General features: G+C 43.8%; 1 protein-coding gene across 2 annotated transcripts in view; it reads right to left on the bottom strand.

Moving 5' to 3' along the window:
* Nucleotides 1-637: 637 nt before the first annotated feature.
* Nucleotides 638-18,576, bottom strand: part of kcnh2b (potassium voltage-gated channel, subfamily H (eag-related), member 2b) — a 165,869-nt gene continuing 147,930 nt past the window's right edge. Inside the window, exons 8-23 of one of the 2 annotated variants that reach the window (XM_035619439.2) lie at nucleotides 18,347-18,450; nucleotides 17,305-17,443; nucleotides 15,135-15,289; nucleotides 14,778-14,872; nucleotides 14,192-14,332; nucleotides 11,598-11,797; nucleotides 11,413-11,469; nucleotides 9,254-9,506; nucleotides 8,314-8,507; nucleotides 8,050-8,152; nucleotides 7,773-7,900; nucleotides 7,527-7,671; nucleotides 7,241-7,430; nucleotides 6,657-6,762; nucleotides 6,402-6,503; nucleotides 638-6,187 (exon numbers count right to left, since the gene is read on the bottom strand). In XM_035619439.2, coding sequence (XP_035475332.2) covers nucleotides 5,765-6,187; nucleotides 6,402-6,503; nucleotides 6,657-6,762; nucleotides 7,241-7,430; nucleotides 7,527-7,671; nucleotides 7,773-7,900; nucleotides 8,050-8,152; nucleotides 8,314-8,507; nucleotides 9,254-9,506; nucleotides 11,413-11,469; nucleotides 11,598-11,797; nucleotides 14,192-14,332; nucleotides 14,778-14,872; nucleotides 15,135-15,289; nucleotides 17,305-17,443; nucleotides 18,347-18,450 — 2,535 coding nt within the window. In that variant the 3' untranslated portion in view covers nucleotides 638-5,764. The remainder of the gene's footprint in view (nucleotides 6,188-6,401; nucleotides 6,504-6,656; nucleotides 6,763-7,240; nucleotides 7,431-7,526; nucleotides 7,672-7,772; nucleotides 7,901-8,049; nucleotides 8,153-8,313; nucleotides 8,508-9,253; nucleotides 9,507-11,412; nucleotides 11,470-11,597; nucleotides 11,798-14,191; nucleotides 14,333-14,777; nucleotides 14,873-15,134; nucleotides 15,290-17,304; nucleotides 17,444-18,346; nucleotides 18,451-18,576) is intronic. The other variant, XM_047329904.1, reaches the window with a different exon arrangement.

Raw genomic sequence — 18,576 nt, 5'->3', positions numbered from 1 at the left:
ACCGCACAGATCACCGAAATGTCACCGGGGCGATGGATTTACGGTTAAAAGACATGAATCACTCTGCAGTTTATACATTTGACTGTAACTTTGACCATTAGTCATTTTATTAATTATCAATGCAAAGTACCTGATGATAAAGTACATTACGTTACCATCAAGGTACATGGGAAGTGGGGAAACAATAAAAAAGATGATTAATTTCAAAATGGTCGAGTCACATCTTTTACTGTAGCTTTATAGCGACACCTTGTGGTAATAAACAACAATTACAGCCTGCAGCTTTGACGATGGAGTACTTAAGTAAAATAAGTAAATAAGGTCATAATATTACGTAAATAAAATCTTAATTTTCGGCTACATGTCACTAAAGGGGGAATATCACCTGTGTTACAGTTAGGAATATGGATCAAGTTATACTTTGGGGTTTTTTCAAATAACAAAATATTAAATCATTTTGGCACATCAGCACCACATCAGCATAAGTATCAGGATGTTGAAAAGATTATGCAGGAAACTATCTATTCCAAAAAATAGACTGTGTCCGTGTGTCTGTGTCCAGGGGCCCGATGTCGCACAATCCCCCCTCGCCCATCAGTCCCATGGAATGTCACAAGAATGAGTCGAGCCGTGGTGATTTTGCTTTCAAAGAGGTTTATTGAAAGAAATATTTTTTGAAATTTTATAAAGTCCAACCATTGATAATGCAATCACACAATCAGAACCTGAAGCTTCACCGTTTTCCCCCTTCTACCCTTTCTTCGAAGACTTGATATGAATAATGTATTATAAGAAGCAACCCGTTGACCAGCCCAGGGTCATGAATCTACCTGGGACTCCCACGGAGTATACACTGTTAAAAAAATGATGCTATTGTCAAAACATTTCGGGGAGGCTTTTGGGGGACGACAACACGCTACTCACACCTTTTCAGCAAACATGTGTTAAAGATATTTAACACCCCCAGAAAGTGAGACGTGGTCCACAAGTGCACTCAGATGTGTTGACAAAAGTTGTTCTTCAGGGTGCGGCCCGGCCCGAGTGGGCAAAGGCAGAATTTTAAAAAAATGTAAATTAAAAACAAAAACACATTTCAAGGTGCACTTGATTTATCTTCCAGGGCAGAAGTGATAACACAGACCGAGCAAGGTAAATCAAGTGCTCTTTGATTTTTTGGGGAATCAGTAGTAGTTCTGCCCAGGACTGCAACACATGCATCGTTCCATTACAGTGGTATGCAACCAAAGATACAAATATAATATTGTATCATTCTAGGATCACTATGTTCGCAGCTATTCCGTACCCCTCTCTTCCATGACCTGGAAGTAGTATGTATATATATATATATTTATTTATTTATGTTTATATAAATATGACTCTCCCGGAAGAACTCGGAAGAATTCAGTGTTTCACTCTTCACACAGTTTGCAAGCACACAGCGGAAAAAAATCAGCTGCTTTGCACGTCAAACACCTCTCATTGCTGGATGATTTTCAGTGCAGCATGCAAGTAGAAATGTGCACAATATTGAAAGGCTTCCTCGAATTCCTCATCCCTCATCATCATCACATCCATCTTTACCATAGACAGCTTCTCTTTTTTTTTGTCAAAGAAGGTGATCATTTTTAGTAAGAAATTAGAGCAGACTTTGTTTATTTCGCGTATGTTTTTCCTCTATAGTATTCTGCATTTCAAAGCATGCCAAAGAACTATTTTTTTCCCGTTTCTGCATAGTGCTGGCTATACGAGTGCCAAAGAGTTTGATTCCTTTACAAGTAGTAGAAGTTGGTATGTACAGGCAAGGGCCGACAGCAGATCCAGTGTTGTGTAAACGGTACCAAACGCACGACCCCGACCCGACCACACCCCTTCCCAAAGTCCTCAAAATATCTACAAGCACAAGGACCCGAGTCTGTCGGAAAACTCTTAGAAAGTTGAACGGAGCTGGGGAAAAAAGCTCGGTGGTATGGAAGAGCCATTAAGGGAAGTGTGTGTACTTCTGTGTGAGTGTGTGTCAAAATTCAGAAGGGCAAAATAACTCTAACGTCCTCTGACACCTCCCGCCCCGACAAAACACCTATTCCCCTGTCCACCCATGAGTTGTTGTGTTGGGTGTTGTTTCTCCAAACTGCGCCCTCTACTGTTATAATATGCACTATGCATTACATAAATGTATTCTATAGCGGTGAATATTAGACTAAGGTACCGTCACACACGGGGTCAAAGGAGAAGAGTCGACGACAACCACATTCTAGTTTTGAGGTCATAGTTCTGAATGTAAAGATACAGTTCAGGCCACTAGGTGACTGTTATTGAACAGTGACAAAAAAAAGAAGACACTCGCTACAGCATGTGAGATGGCGAGGAGAGCCCGCTTCTGAAGATCACTACCTCAGCACTGCAACGGTTAAAAAGCAACAAAATTGAAAAATAAACATGTCACTGCCAGCGTCACTGTGTTTTACTGGAGATCTGTGGAGGTCCCTGGTGACAACGGGCAGGGATCGCTGGTGAAAATGAAGCGACGGGTTAGGGGGTGTGTAAACCAGATAAGACAGAACAAGAAGAGGACGGAGGGACTCTGCAGATTTGGGGATTCTAGCAACTTTTGTACCAGGATCAAACAACAACAACAACAACAACAACAACAACAACAACAAGACGGTAAAATGCTGCATCACCATTCATGTGAAAAGCAGCTGGAATCTAAACCCCCCTCCCCCTTTTAACAACAACTGTTTCAAACCGTCCTGGTTGAAAAAAAAAAAACATTGATCTTTCAAGTCACTGTAAAAAAAAAAAAAAGAATCTTAGTTGAACAGATAATACAGCTGCACTGACAAGTTCATTTGGAGTCAAACTATAGCTTTTCACATAATATTCTTTTTCTTAACGTAAATGTCACAGAAGGGTCGAATTCTTACGTGAATTAAAAGAATGTCGCTGATGCTAATTCAATTTGGTTCGATACTAAAGTGACATCATCAGTCCCGTCACCGGTCAAGCAAAGACACTGACGATGACGACAGGCTTCCTCGGAGTGTCATTCAGGAAGTTTGATCAGAGTTATTACCATTGATGATTATATGAATAATACACACTTATAGCCATGAATATGAATATTGAATAAATATTACGAGTGGACGCATGGCAGTGAATTCCCGGGTTATGAACAGAGACCTCGCCTTGCTCCACCAAACGAGCCGTGTGTGACAAATCGTACAATCCCCAAAAATGATCCTTCAAACAAATAAATAAATAAAATTGCTTAGTGCAGTAAGCAGGCAAATACAATCTTCATTATTCTGCATTAAAGGGGAATTCCACCAACGTTTTTTTTTTCTTTTCTTTTTCTGATTGGTTGGTTTTGAGTTCGGAGATGAAAGAAAACGAACCGTGTGGCATCGACGACGCGTTCCTGAGTCTTTATTAAACATCTGCACGGTTTAAAAAAAACAAAACAATAAGAATAAAGTGCTAAAAAATTGAGGGGTGTGGTTAAGCTGCTACAAGGCTTAACTGTTTAAAGGACTATTGCACTTCAGCAGGATTCCCCGCCTCTGTCTCGACTCCTCGCTGTGTTGTTGGAGGAAAAAGGCTCTTCTGTTTGTAATTTTGTCACAGGGAAGACAATTTGAAGATGAAACACACAGGTTGTTTTTGTTGTTTTCATTTTCCCTCATCTGAAGAACTCAAACTGGTCGACATGGAAGATTCAGTGGAAATGCCACTTCTGCAGAAAAGATGACACAACCTCCGAGTCGTGAGGTGGGATCATTGCACCTGCTCCTGTTATTGTTCCGTACACTTCCACCGGCCCTGAGGTATCTGGGTAAAACTCCAGACTGTGTCATCGTACCAGCTTTTCAACATCTTGTTCATTTCCATCACCACTTTCTGAAATGTGTGCGCGCCTTCGCGTAAATCCTGGGGGGGGGAAAGAACCTTTCTTTTCAAATCCTACACAATATCGTTAAATTAAACGGAAACGAATCCTCACAACAATCGAATCAACCATGTCACGTGTCGGTTTGCCTCTGTACAGGCATCAGATGTGTGTTTGGGGAAACAAATAAATATTAAATATAAAATATTCCCAAAGAATTTCGAATGTACTTTGATGACTTCATGTGTATCTTCAAACCTACATTATAAAGGGTTTTCACTTGTGCCGCCTAGATTCAAGTCATAAACACCAGATCTGTCATTGGACTGTTTAAACAGGCCATTAAATCAGTTTGGGGCAAAAATAATGAGAAATATTTCCGATGCGTTAGAATAAAGTGACCGTACAGTGTATGTGAAGCAAACATACCCTACTGTGCCATGCTCTGCACACTGAAAGACACAAAAACGAGGACAAACAATCTGGACTCAAACTAATCAAACACAATAATAATATTAATAATAATAATAATAATAATAATAATAATAATAAAGCACACTCACTCTTCTCTTCTTGCCAGTGTTTGCATATTGTACGGTACATAGAATAACGGCGCATTCGGCTGGTCACTGTAAACTGGCAAACTTGTATATTTACGTGTCACATGACATGACAGACTGTTATGTACAAGGTGAAAGCGTTGTGGGCGCTCGCTCGGGTGAAAAGAGACAGGACCAATGACATCTGAGGTAGCAAATTCAACTGTGAAAAAAATCTAGAAGCATTCCGCCAGCTGTCCTTCATGCAGGTGCTTATGATTCCATTTTGGAAATCGAAGCAGGTCAGCGTCATGCCATTGTTGACTTCGTTGTGTTTGGTAATAAAACACAACTTATCTGCTTCTCTAAAAAATCACAACTCCTAGCTCATTGAATCAGTAAGCTGGGGTTTCCTGCTTGTTTCAATATTGACTTTGCTGTTTTTATGTGCACTGTTCCCATGGTGAACCTGTAAAGTTTGCCAGTTTACCACACTGCCGAAGCCTGCCACGTGTTCTTCAGTCACGAGCAAACCTGTACAATGTTAATGATCGGGCAGCTGATATGTGCATTGAGAAAAATTCATGGCTTTTAACCCTCCAGTTCCCACCCCTGAGGTGCAAACCAGCCAATCCAGTGTGCTCTTGGGAAGGGGGGGGGGGGCGCGGGGCAGGGGGGACATCAGGAGGAAGGAACCAATGACAGGACGGGACAGCAGGTTTCCTGTTAGGCCAGCTAACACTACAATATACCAACCAGTTTGCGAGTTTTTATCGGAAGCGCCACGGACATATAGAATAGAATAATCGTTATATCAATAGGATTTTCAGTGCAAGACGTAAATGGCTACTTGTTTCGTCGTTATTCTGTACGATGTTGCTTGTTCTTGTCAGTCATCCAACTCTGGATACAGCAGTAAAGGGATTCTTCTACAGGTCAGCAGTCGTTCGTGTGTGTGTAAAGTCCCGGAGAGGTCCGGACCAGATCCGATCTGGTACAGTGTTCGTCAAGAGGCAGAGCTGTTCTCCGCTCCCAGTTTGTGGTTTTGGTTAACGGTTGTGTTGTTGTGAAGTTCAGAAAGCTCCAGATGTTTCATTAAAGGGGCCGGGGTTGTGGGTGGGAACACACGGGTCCTCTCTCTCCGAGCTGTCCCGACTTGAGAGGTCGATGCCCTCAAGGGTTTTGGTGGCGTTGCAGGTCGGTGCCTCCCGATCTCCAAAAGTGCCACGTTGACCCCGGAGGAAAGTGGAGGAACTGCGGGATTAAACATCACACTCACTCACTCTCACCCTGTATCCCTCCCTTCCGTCCCACTCTCCTCTCACCCGTCACCACTTTCTTAGCTCCCCCCCGGGTCGGAGCTGTGTCTCTGTGGTGTCCTTGAGTCCAGAGGCGTCTGTGGTTCTTGGAGGGACAGCCTCCTTTGAGTCTCGGCGTCCAGGGGAGACGCCCCCGAGCCGGTCGCTGGCCCGGCCCCAGCCAAGACGCTCATCTCTGAGCCAAAGTCTAAATCTGCACCCAAACTCGAGGCCGCTGCCGCAGCGCTCCCCAGCTCCAGACCTAAACCCGAACCTACCAGTGGCCCTGAAACAACCCCGGCCCCAGTGCCCAGTCCCAGCTCCAGCTCCAGATGCTGCCCCAGGCTGTTGAGCGAGGAGGGAGTGAGCTGGACCGGGCTGCTGTTGATCAGAGGAGATTCCTGGGCCTGCAGAGAGTCACCCGGCTTGGCTGGGAACTCCTCGAAGACCTGGGAATCCAAGATCTGCGGGGAAGGCCAGAGGGAACACGTATGATGACGCTATTTCTCCTTGTACGTCTGTGTACTGTGGTTTATGAGGAAAATCAGTTGATGAAATGTAAAACCAAACTTTCACTTCTATGTGACAAAAAAAAAAAATGCTATCACAGTTGCTGTGATTATTTTTATAATATCGAAATGGATTTTCTTATGAAAACAATTGTTTTATTTTCTTCACCTGCGACAAAGAAGCCAGGGTGTCTGTCTCTAGAGGCGTAACAGGCTGAACCAGCATCTCTCCTGGAAGGGGTCCTGGACCGGGACCAGGGTACGGTGAGGCCTGCAGGGGAGACATCGTATCCGTCTGTGTCAGTCGCTAAGAAAAATACTGATGAAGTGTCTCATAGACAGACAGGCCCTTTCACAAGGACTCGAACCCTGTGACGTCAAGCATGATGCTTCTTTGTGTGTGTGTGTATGTGTGTCTTCTTACCTGAGGTGGTGTGGAGACGGCGCTGTAGGCAGGGGGAACCAGAGCCATCTGTCTCTGCAGCAGCTGCATGATCGCCCCGATGTCTGTCGACATGCGACTCTCCAACCTGCACACAGCACGATTGACTGATTCTTACTACATGTAAGAGAAAATGAAGAATCTCTTCATCTGATCAATTTTATTTGTGTCATTTAAGCTGTACTGTCCAACAGAGACTTCACCATATGTACAAATACACACAAGGCTACTCTCCATCCACATTTCCTCACACAGACCTTCAGTCTGCACACACACACACACACACACACACACACACGCACACACACACACACCCTATCCAGAAGCATCCATTCAATCATGCATTAAACTTCCGAGCGTTGAGCTGGAGGCGCAGCAAGCACAGAGACACACACGGCCTGTGATTGCAACACGACCTGACAAAAGGAGCCTCATCCAGGTGAAGGCTACGGGGGCGGAAAAACTCTTTACTTCCACTGCGATGGAGAGAGCAGAGGCTCCGTCAAGGGACCAAGACCAACACACCTCCAACAGACATACATATCCAGACTTCTATCCTCTCGTACCTGTTGAGCTGTTTCTGCAGCAGGTCCAGGCGCGTGTCCAGCTGGCTGCGTTGCTGGCGGCTCAGGCAGTGTATCGGCGTGTTGAGGGTCGGCGGGGACGCCAGGCTACAGCTGGGAACCTCCTGGTACTGGCCACCGCCCCGACTGTCCCCCCAGAAACTGAAGATGTTCGACACGCCTGAGAGGGCACCTGCGAGAGAAAGAGGACAGAGTGAGTGAGTGTGTGCTTGCATGAAACGTGCGTTAACACACGGGATATAAGGGAGACTGTTTTATTCTAGTTTACCTGACAGGGCGTTGCAGGTGTTCCCTGTCTTGGGGTCTCCATCGCCCTCACTGTTCTCTTTAAAGTTCATGGGCGCCGCCTGAGCCTGTGGGTCACCCAGTATTTCAGGAGGAGGGGCGAGGCCCGTCACAACAGGCCCCTCCCCCTTTAAGAAAAAAAAAAATTCACAATGGGAAAATACAACAAAAAAACATACTTTCAGGGTTGAAAGAACTTCAAATGATCAGTCAAAAGTGTCAGTCGTACCTCATCACCACTGGAGTGAGAGGACACTGAGCTCCGATGTGCCTCCTGCTTCTGGTTGTTAGCTTCCTCCCTATGTCTTCGTCTCACAGACTTATGGGACTTCTTAATTTCTCCAGCATTCGCATCGTCTACACAGAGGTGCGCAAGGAGAGATTATCAAAAGAGGGAGACTGGTCAATCCAGCTGGATCAGGACAAGTAAACATTTTCTGGAGTCCTATTTCTACAACCTAAACAAATCATCTCCGCTAAAATATGAGCTATGGACGACTGGCTACCTTTTTCTGTTCGTCGTCGGAACGATAACTTGCGCCTCCGTAATTTGTTGAACCCTCCGCAGTTGGAGTCGTCACTGCTCGGAGAGCCTGGGATCATGTTGGTCTGAAAGGAGAAAATGATCAGCATTTAATAGTTATTATTAAAAGGAACAATGCGGTGACGCAGATTCGTGTTCAGTTTATGGAAATATGGAGAAAAAATTTACAATGGAACAATCACACGGTCAGAAGAGCTCAAAGAGCTTCAGGGTGTCTGTCTCTTACATCTCGGAGGTTGAAGGTGATTTCAAGGTTGTTCCAGAAGTGGTCGGCGAACTCGGGATACATGTCCAGCACTTCCAGGACATCTTCTCTGAAGATTTTATGGAGGTCACAGTAGGTCAGAGCCCTCACATCAGCGTTGGATTTGCCCGGTCGGGAATAAAGGTTGATTGGCTCGCCGAAGATGTCGTTCTTCCCTGGGGATTGAGAGAAGGAGGAAGAGCATTAAAGTGACAGCTGACAAGGGACATCAGAGCAACAACCAGGCCATGAGGTTGAAGGGTCTGAAGAGACAGGACTGTGTCGAGGCACAAATCTGGGGAAGGCTGTGGAGAGTAAAGAAACTTCCAGAAGGAAGCAACGGGTCTGAATGAGCCATACATACAACAGATCTGTTATAGCAATACCATCAAAAGGTGAAATATCACGTGGAGTAACACTGAATGCTCACCAGTAGATGGCGATACCAGCTAATGCATACTTCACAGAACGGCAGCAAATCTCGTGACTCAACAGAGGACCTCTTCAAAAAGTTCATTACGTCTGAAATTTAAAAGAAATAAAAGTTCCCCCTGCAACAAAGTTGTCTCACTGGACTAAGGTAGAGGAGGCCTGCTAGATCTATTTTCCGAGTACTAAATGAACGCTGGAGGCTACGGGAGCTGTGGAGAACTTGCGCTTGAAAATTAAAGCGACTCTCCTGCTGTGAAGTATCACAGATGCCTCTCTGGCTGCGGTGCTCAGGGAAGCAGCTGCAAACCTACAAGGAAGTAAATCTAAAGACCGAAATGGAATATTGGAAATGAAAGGATGTAATCTTCAAATTGAAGTCTGAAATGTTTCAAGGGAGAAATACTTCTAGATGCTGTCATCGCACTTAATAGTACAGGGGGTTAGAAAAACATACAGAAGAACTGAAAGATTGAAATGCTGTTTTATTCACCCAAGATGGCCACCACCACGTCTCCTCTCAGTATCTCTATGGATCCCCTGGATATAAAGTACACGGCGGTGAGGACGTCGCCGGCGTGGACCAGCGTGTCGCCCGGGGGCGCGTGGGTGGTCTTGAACTTCATGGCCAGCGCCCGGAGGCAGCCCTTGGTGGAGCCCTTGAAAGCCTTGCAGTTCTGCAACAGGGTCCGGTTCAGATGGAGGCAGATATCCGCCTGGAGACACTCGGGGAAACCTTTCAGCACCTGGGGAGTGGCGGCGAAAGGAACGACGGGAAGCAGGGTAGAAGGACGTGAGGTATAAGTAGAAGATGCACATGGGGGAAAGTGGTGGATGGAGAAGAGGAGGGAGAGAGATGGTGTATGAATTGATAGAGAAAGGTGATATCAGTATTTATACATGCTATCAACAGTGGCTGAGTGGTCAATTAGTCCAGAACATAAAGATAATGTCAAATAAATGTCACAGATGGTGGATGATTTCACAAGTGGAGCCTTTCCTGTCTTCATAACCTTCTTTCCTTTTTTGGGTGAACGCTCATGGGACATTAGACGTTTGAATGTCCCATGAATAAACATGGCACAGTTTAATGGCCTATACGTTTATCAGAAGATATTGGTTACAGTCATGACAAAGTTTTAGAAGACGTGCATCAGAAGTCTGGGATTCTCCCTCTAGAAGAATTGCCCATATTGATTTTTAAGCGCTTCAGAGCAAAATTTATTTCAAACAGGGATTTTACAGTCTATAGAGTGAAATGAATATGAAGAACTGGTGCAATGTTAATGAGTTCACTGCAGCCATCGGAAAGTCCCACCCCTTTAAGTGGCAGGCTTCTCTTGTAACTCTCTGGCCGAATGCACGGAGCAGAACTCCACCTAAAACACCACACACACACACACACACACACACACTGTGTACCTCCATTCAAGCTGCAGCTTCCTTCATTTTCAGCATCACCTTTTCATGTCTCTATCGGCCCCGGTCCATTTCTCTCTTTTGTCATTTGTCTCTGTCCTCTTTCCCCATCTTCATCTTAAGTTAATGTCCTTTTTTTTCAAGCCTCATTGCTTGTTATCTCCACATATTTATTTTTTTAAAACCCCAGTCGTCATATCTTCTTTATTCATCTTTCCTCAACATTTACAAACCATATGAAATGTGTCACGGTCTGGTTTGTCAAACACATGAATGGAAACATGAATATATTTGAGTTGATTTAAATATCTTTAACCTCTCAACCGAAAACGTCCTTTTTGTGAATTTGAATAATAGCCTACCATTACTCCCTGTACACTAACAACCATTGTGTTGATTTGTGGGGGGATTTTATGGATCAGCTGTATGAGGTGTTCTCTTGCCTCCAGTTTAATGGTGCATGTAGCAGATGCTGAATTGCTGACTTTCAAGGCCGCACTGTTTGCTGTCATGATATATAAGTGTGGACTTATCTATAGTTTGTTTTCCGTTCAGTGCACAACACAAATGTTGTTATAGCAGCATTTTGCCTAATTTTTACGGCATATCGACGCTTGAACCACTCCACTATTTACCTCTTACCAAAGGGGTGTTGACATTGGGACACGTTCCCATGCATGGTCATCAAATTAGTTTCCTCTCTACCTCAATGGTTCAGTTATTACACTGAAATGAAACAAGGACTTCGGTGATGGAATAAGGCACTTGGCTTTCAAACAGAGTTCCTATATGTGCTCCTGCGACGTTCAACAGACACAAATGAGGTATTATTTGGATGCTGGGAAACACAGGATGATATTATGGAGCAAATTCCTTATCAAACAGTGCAGTGAAAAATTGCGGCTGGAAAAATACGAGTCATCCTGAATGGATAATAGCTGGAGGAACACATATACGTAGAGATCCACATCTACTACACGCAATCTGTGATAAATATTGACAGTAAAGAAGGCATCTGCCGACTCATGCATGAAGTTTTTCATCAGCAGATCTCAAGTGTTGACATGTCGTGTGCATGTGTACATGCATGCACCTGCGTGAGGATGATTAAAATCATGCATGTTGCTATCCATTTATTTGCAGCTTTGTGTGTCTGTGTGTGTGTGTGTGTGTGTGTGTGTGTGTGTGTGTGTGTGTGTGTGCGCATGTGTGAATATTAGTCACGATACTCACATTTCTCCTATTTTCTCTGATGGTGTCGGACCATGCATGCTGAGACTTCCAATCATCCTATTAACGTACAACGCAGGCTCAAAATACTCCACTTGGCCTTCTTGTGCGTATTCATGCGCAACACTCATTCATGAACATGAACAGACACACACACAGGATGCGGTGTACATAGGATCAGCACTCACAGCATTCATGTCAATGCCATTGGTGTAGGACCAGGCGTGTTGGAAGTACTCCTCCAGCCTCTGCCTGAGCGGGTTGGGGATCTGGTGGAAGCGGATGAACTCCCGGACTCTCAGCATCTGGGTGTGGTAGCGGGCCGTGCCCGAGTACAGCCGCTGGATGATGGCGGACACGTTCCCGAAGATGCTGGCATACATCAGGGCTGGAGGTCAAGAGGGAGGGGAGGAGGGGGTGAGAGTTTGGAAGTTTGACAAGGAAACAGGGTAAACAGGTAGGACGGAAGATAAGTATATAAAACATTAGCAGAGAGAAAGTGCCACTTTGTACACTGATGTGACCTGACACATTTGTGCATGACTGTCTTCTCCATCTTTAAAAAGAAACATATTATTAAGTTTGACAGCTTTGGGTGATGTGTTCCATAACAATACTGTAGGTTAAGAAAGGAAAGGAATAGACAAGAGAAGAAAAGAAGAGAGGGAAGAAACTGATGTGTTGAAGAAAACATGACACATTTCCACTGTGTTAGTACAGATACATCAATTAAAAGTGTCTTTCTATGAAGTCACTGAGACGCATCAAAGATCTACTCAGTCTAGATTTGTAAAAGCGACTGTTCATGTGGAGTCGTGGCTCCAAAAAATAGAGGGAAAATCTACCTGCTACCATTTCATTCATTCTTAAATGACAGCTACTGTAAAAACACAGTTTCCTTTTATATTTCAGAACTACTTTTTTCACTATAATACCTTTAAAAAAATATATATATATACATGTATATATATATATATATATATAAGGGTCTATGCAGTTCTCTGTCTAAGACAGATTTCTATACTTATATACAATATAAGCACATTTGCCATCCAAAAGATGAGGGAAGCCGCAATCTTAGAGTCCGATTCCTGAAGTCATTAAGAAGAGTTTATAGATTATTTGTAGTAAAATAACACTTTGGGTTACGTCCCCTCTATTGTGTCTTGGCAAGGTAAAACTGTCAGTGAAATCATAAAGTGCAAATGACACACTTGAAGATGCAGTACACACTTGAGTGTCTTAAGTACTAAAGCTTTAAAATTGTTAGTATGAAATTCCCTCATTTTTATGGACAGTTTTAGTACCCACTTGATTTGTTTTACACAGAGCAGGGACTCTTGGATTTAGTTTCCTGTTGCTTTCATTGAAATTGAATTAAAAACGATCTCTTCATGTAGGAACAAATAAAAAATATTGAATGAAGATATATTTGGAAAAATTGTGAATGTAATATCCTGTGTGGATATTTGTTGAAACGATTAGTTGGACCTGTTGACATTGATTCACCAACACCACGTATAAAATCTGTCCTCTACAGACATTGGGCTCGTCTTCAGAGGACAGTGTTTTGTTATATCCATCCTGAGCTGCTCGGTCTCGTCCTGCTGTCATGTCGGATCCTGCTGACCTCTTGACCTCTGTCAGCTCCCATCACTGTCTACATCATCATCGACCAGTGTGTGTGTGTGTGTGTGTGTGTGTGTGTGTGCGTGCGTGCGTGCGTGTGTGTTTTCATGCTCATTTCATGGTGCACTTCCATTTTACAACAATTTAATTTTGTACTTCAGTAAGGAAAATGTTTCAAGTGTCAAATGCCAAACTGTTGAGGAGGAGGACTCCGTCAAAACTAAAAATAAAAACAAAAAATGATGATTACTTGCATTCCATGAACAGGCCCTTACTAGTTTAAAGTCACTTTTTAGAGAGCCAATTTTCATTTGCCATTCTGCGCATGATCAGGGCTCTGTCATCTTACATTGGTAATTATTCTATAGAAAGGGAGTTGAGTTTATAAGCACAAAGGGGGAATATTGTAATCCTTTCTGATGGATTTTATTGAATAATAATGAACTGATATGCTTTCAGAATGAACAAGATATCACTATCTATTACTTTGTCCAACTACTGTCACTAAAGTAGGAATAATAAATGAAAAATAAGGAGAACAACCAACATTGTAATTTAAAAACAAACAACACAGCACGGTAATTAAGGAGTTCTTGTGTGAAGTAATCCCTATTGTGCTGATTAGTCTGTCGAAAAGTTCAAGAGCAGCTGGAAGTAGATGATTCAGCAAAATAAATACTGCTTTCACGTCGCGAGGGAGGGCGTGGTTGCGTCTGGCTGCAGGAGCACACACACACACACACACACACACACACACACACACACACACACACACACACAGCTCCATCTAGATTAGTTTATGTTGTGTTAATAGAGACTGAACCTGCACACGAGATGGGCACAGTACATGCAAGGCTGCATTTGTGATATAATGTAGGTGTGTGTGTGTGTGTGTGTGTGCAACAAAGGCAATAAGTAATATTATCCTCGAGTGGCCTGTCTTGTGTCTTATGTCAAGTCAAGACAATTATGTGGAGCGATTCATACACCTTATCCTGTCATTATTACAAATGATTTTTCATATTGTTTTTCCAATAACCATTAAAAAGCAGGGCGGGGGCTTTATTGGCTTTTTTTTTTTGTCGCAGTAATTTCCTCCACGCAGGTCTGAAGGCTAGAAAACAGCAACTCGTATCACAACATCAGTACTTACATCCGATGAGCATGACGCAGATGGAGAAGATCTTCTCAGAGTTGGTGTTCGGGGAAACATTTCCAAACCCCACACTGGTCAGACTGCTGAAGGTGAAGTACAGAGCTGTGACGTACTTGTCTTTGATGGAGGGTCCTGAACCTGGTTCGGGGGTATACAGAGGACAAAAGTCACAACGAGGTCTTTTTCTCAGCAGAATGACAGATGACAGAAACAATGACCATTCCACCCTTGAGTCGAATCAAAACATGTGGATTTCATGTCTTTTCTATTTATGGTTCAGTTTGCGAGATTTAGTGACACCTAGTGGTGAAGTTTCAGATTGCAATGAACCGAATAGACCTCGCCTCACCCTCTCTATCTAAACGTGCAGGTGAACATAAAGTGGCCGCCAGGTAACATAAAAACATGAAATGACCTCTCCAGAGCCAGTGTTTGGTTTTGTTCAATGAGTTCAAGTGGTGTCGGAATAATCAGAAAAATGAGTTCCCTACACCTCAAGTTGGAACAAAAGATAGCTTAGAATGAAAATTACCACTACTGTTTCTAACCAGTATGATCATCACAATATTTGTCTTTTCAGTACCTGGGACGGAGTCATTGAAATGTTTTCCCAATTGGTCCCCCAGCGTGTGGAGCCAGCCGATTGAACCATTCCTCTCCACACTACCAATGGCATACCTGGGAAAACAAAGCAGTTGCAATATCATTGTACTGTACATAATCACGCATGTTGAAGATTATCTGAATGCTGCTGCGGTGTCAGACACAGATAAATGCAATAAATGGATTACTGAACATAAGCTCACTCTCTCAGTCTGACCTTTTTTCTTTTGAACATTGTTAAGGAAAGTGTCACATAAATAAAATTTGATTGTAACACCGGGACCCATGAGCAGACAGAGACATTATTCATGTGCATTTTCATCTTGTGCCATTGTACCAGATGCAGGCCAGCCAGTGAGCGATGAGGGCGAAGGTGCACATGAGGAGGAAGAGGACGGCCGCGCCGTACTCCGAGTAGCGGTCCAGCTTTCTGGCGACGCGGACCAACCGCAGGAGACGAGCAGTCTTCAACAGACCAATCAGAGTGGTAGTCTGACGGAAGAGGGAGAAACGGAGAAAAGGGTAGAGATAAAGGTATTGAAAAGGATGGCGGTTCACATTGTTCCCACCTGCTGTCATCACTGTCACACACACACGTTTACAGTCAGGTGGTGCAGCTGTGGCCGTGTCCTCCTGGGATTCACTGCTGTGTGGAGGCGTTAAATCCTGACTCCCATTCACTTTCTGTCAATTCCCTCTCCTCTCTCCTCGTATTCAGCGGGCTCCCTCCATGTCCATACAACAAATAAACGACAGGCCGGTTACAGCGCTGGTCGAGAGCCCAGTCCGTGCTCCGCGTGTTCTCGCAGTAAATAATGGTTGCTGAGTAAAAAATCTCGTCTTTCTTGGCTCAGCGGCCTCTTCCCCCTCAATGTCAGCGAAGTGAACCTTGGTAAAGTTTTCCCCAGGCAGTATTTTAATGTTTCCACATTCATCTTTTTGTTTTTGTTTTGAAGTGTGGCTTAATTACTATAAATAAATTAAAAAAACATTTCAGGCCACTTACATATATTCCCATTATAAATGCATGTCCTGTAACACTTAATCAATAGAATTACTTTTTAGCCGAGTTGGTGTGTGGAGTAATTCTATCAAGCTTAGTCTCAGTGTTTTCACTCTCATTATGTGGGAGGCGTCCTCAGAGGACTTCGCACCAACCTACGATGCAGCCCACTTGGTCCCCTCCCTCTTCCTCCAGACACCAGCCTCCATCTCCCTTTAAAAATGATCCAACCACCTTCATCACTTGAGGTGTGTCACTACATGGTATAAACTGCAACCCAGAATATATTTCCGTTATCGATTACGGGGATGCTGCACTGGTTCTATTCCGGGAGCTCAGTTTAGGAGTCACAAAGGGGCAACACTCAGCCGCTGCATGATGGTTCCTGTGGCTCCTCGGGTTTCTAAAGTTTAAAAAAGTACAGAGGATGATTTCATTTTTAACATATCTAACATATCCACTTTGTAAAAAGTGGCCAATCAGGAGGCAGACGGGGTTGGTTAAAAGATCATATGATGGTGCATTATGGGAAAAATGAACGATCCAGCATTTTTGAGGTTGAGGCAAACGAGAGAATAAAATGGCATTGCAACTCTAAATCACTGGAGTCCTCCCTTAATCTGTGGATTTATTATTTTGTATTATTTTATTTTATTGATCATAACTTGGCTCTAATAAATAGGCAGTGAAAAGTGTCTAACACAGTACTTTACAGCTCTGAAACTAATATTATAAGACAACCGCTACGTGACTTTATGGCTGGCAGGAAAGATGCAACATGATGATGATGATTCATAAGTCTTTGTCATCTCAATTTACTGCTGCTAAAAAGTCAATTAGCCTCCTCAGTGTCTGTTCAGTAGGGTGTTATTTTGAAGGATTACACTCATTCTTTCCAGGAAAAAAGAAGCATTATTGAAACATGAAAGTTTCCCCGAGGCAAAGATAATTGTTTTGGAAATTGTTTGCTGTGTCAAATCCTTACTCCAAAATTCATCAAGACATCAAATGCACAAGGAGGTTAAATGGATGAGAGCAGCAAATCCTCACATTGGAGAATCTGGAGATTATGGCAAGATTTTATTCATTGATGCCTTAAAATATGAATTGATTGTCAAAACAGTGTCCTCACTTGCTTAATGTATTCACTGTTTCATTAGCATTTAGTGCACTGCACTGTGCGATGTAAGGAAGACATGTTTTATTTTGACGCTCCACCACGGCTGACTGCAAGTCAACTTCCCCACGGAGACAATTAAATGATGAAACAAGAACTCAACCACCTCTGCCTCCTTCTTTCTGCCTCTTAATTCCCATCTCTCCCTCCCTGCTTCCCAAATCGTCTCTGTACATCTCAGTTTTCTGTCTTCTCTGAATTCCTCTAGATACAAACATTTCTCACTTGTTCTCCCCCACCTCACTTGCCCCTGTCTTGTCCTCTGTCTTTCACTGTTTCTCTGTGGTGCACAAACTTCCCACCTCGTCGGCCTCCATGTTGACATACCTCCTCTCCGCTGCGGTAGATGAGCAGGTCAAAGGGAATAGCAGCCACCATGTCGATGAGGAACCAGCCTTTGAAGTAGTGGACAGCGATACGCACGGGGTGACTCACCACTTCGTCGTTCGTGTTCACATACGTTGTCCTGAGAGGAAGAGCGTCAATGACATTACAGAGTCACTACCGTGACTACCACCACTTTATTTCAATAACTATTACTGTTTCTACTAATTCTTCTACCAGAGTTTCTGCTGCAGCTGATTCAACTACTGCTACTGTTGTTCCTACCTGGCATTAACATGCGTCTCTGGTGATCCAGTCACACGTGGACAGCTCTAAGACGCACTGGGGACGCATTTGAGATCGGATCCCTCAGACCACATTCAGAGGCGGTCTAGGACGCATGTGGCCACCTTCTCCTAGAAGTGTGTGTGTGTGCATTGAAGGAATCACCTCCTCCGACCCGCTAATAATGAACCAATTTTCTTTTTGAAATATATTCCTCAGTGTTTGCCATACATTTAATTTATTTACATTTTTCCCAATATTGAAATCTCGTCACAGCAAGAGGCTTCTGGTTTCGAAACTGGAGGAGTTCCGTGTGGGTTTTCTCCAGGTACTCCTGCTTCCTCACAGAGAAAAGACAGGCAGCCTGGGTTAACTGTGGAGACTGTGAATGGTTGTTTGTCTCTATGTGTCAGCTCAGGGATATGTTGGTGACCTGGGTCTACCCTTCCTCTCGCCCCAATCTCAGCTGGGATTGGGGCGACTTAAACTATTCAGAGTTGAGCAAGAGCGCATTGATTCACTTCGCATTTGCTTGCTTTAACACTGCAACAAATATAAACTCAAGCTTTAAAATAGTGCATTTGGTCTTGGCAAACACAAATGACGAAGCTAAGTTCTGCGGAACAAAAGATCCAAATCGCATGCAGTCACGAGAGACACGTGGAGACGCAGTCTAATGCCAGGTGTGAAGTGACAAACTGTCCACTTGTGATCACACCTTAATGCCAGGTACAGTATGAACAAGGCCTTAAGGTCTGACCTGAAGTTGATGAGGATGTCAATAATGAACATGATGTCCACTATGAGGTCCACCACGTTGAGAGGGGAGCAGGAGTAACCACAACTCTGCATGGCTACCTCCTCCTGGGAGGAGAGGAGAGGACAGGAGAGGAGGGGAGGACAGGAGAGGAGTGGAGGGGCAAGGAAAGGAGAGGAGAGGAGGGGAGAGGAAGAGGGGAGGAGAGGAGAGGAGAGAAGAGAAAAATACAG

The sequence above is a fragment of the Scophthalmus maximus genome, chromosome 21 (genome assembly GCF_022379125.1).
Source record: "Scophthalmus maximus strain ysfricsl-2021 chromosome 21, ASM2237912v1, whole genome shotgun sequence".
Taxonomy (NCBI): domain Eukaryota; kingdom Metazoa; phylum Chordata; class Actinopteri; order Pleuronectiformes; family Scophthalmidae; genus Scophthalmus; species Scophthalmus maximus.
The sequence above is the reverse complement of the archived record's forward strand: the minus strand, read 5'-3'. Positions and strand labels throughout refer to the sequence as shown.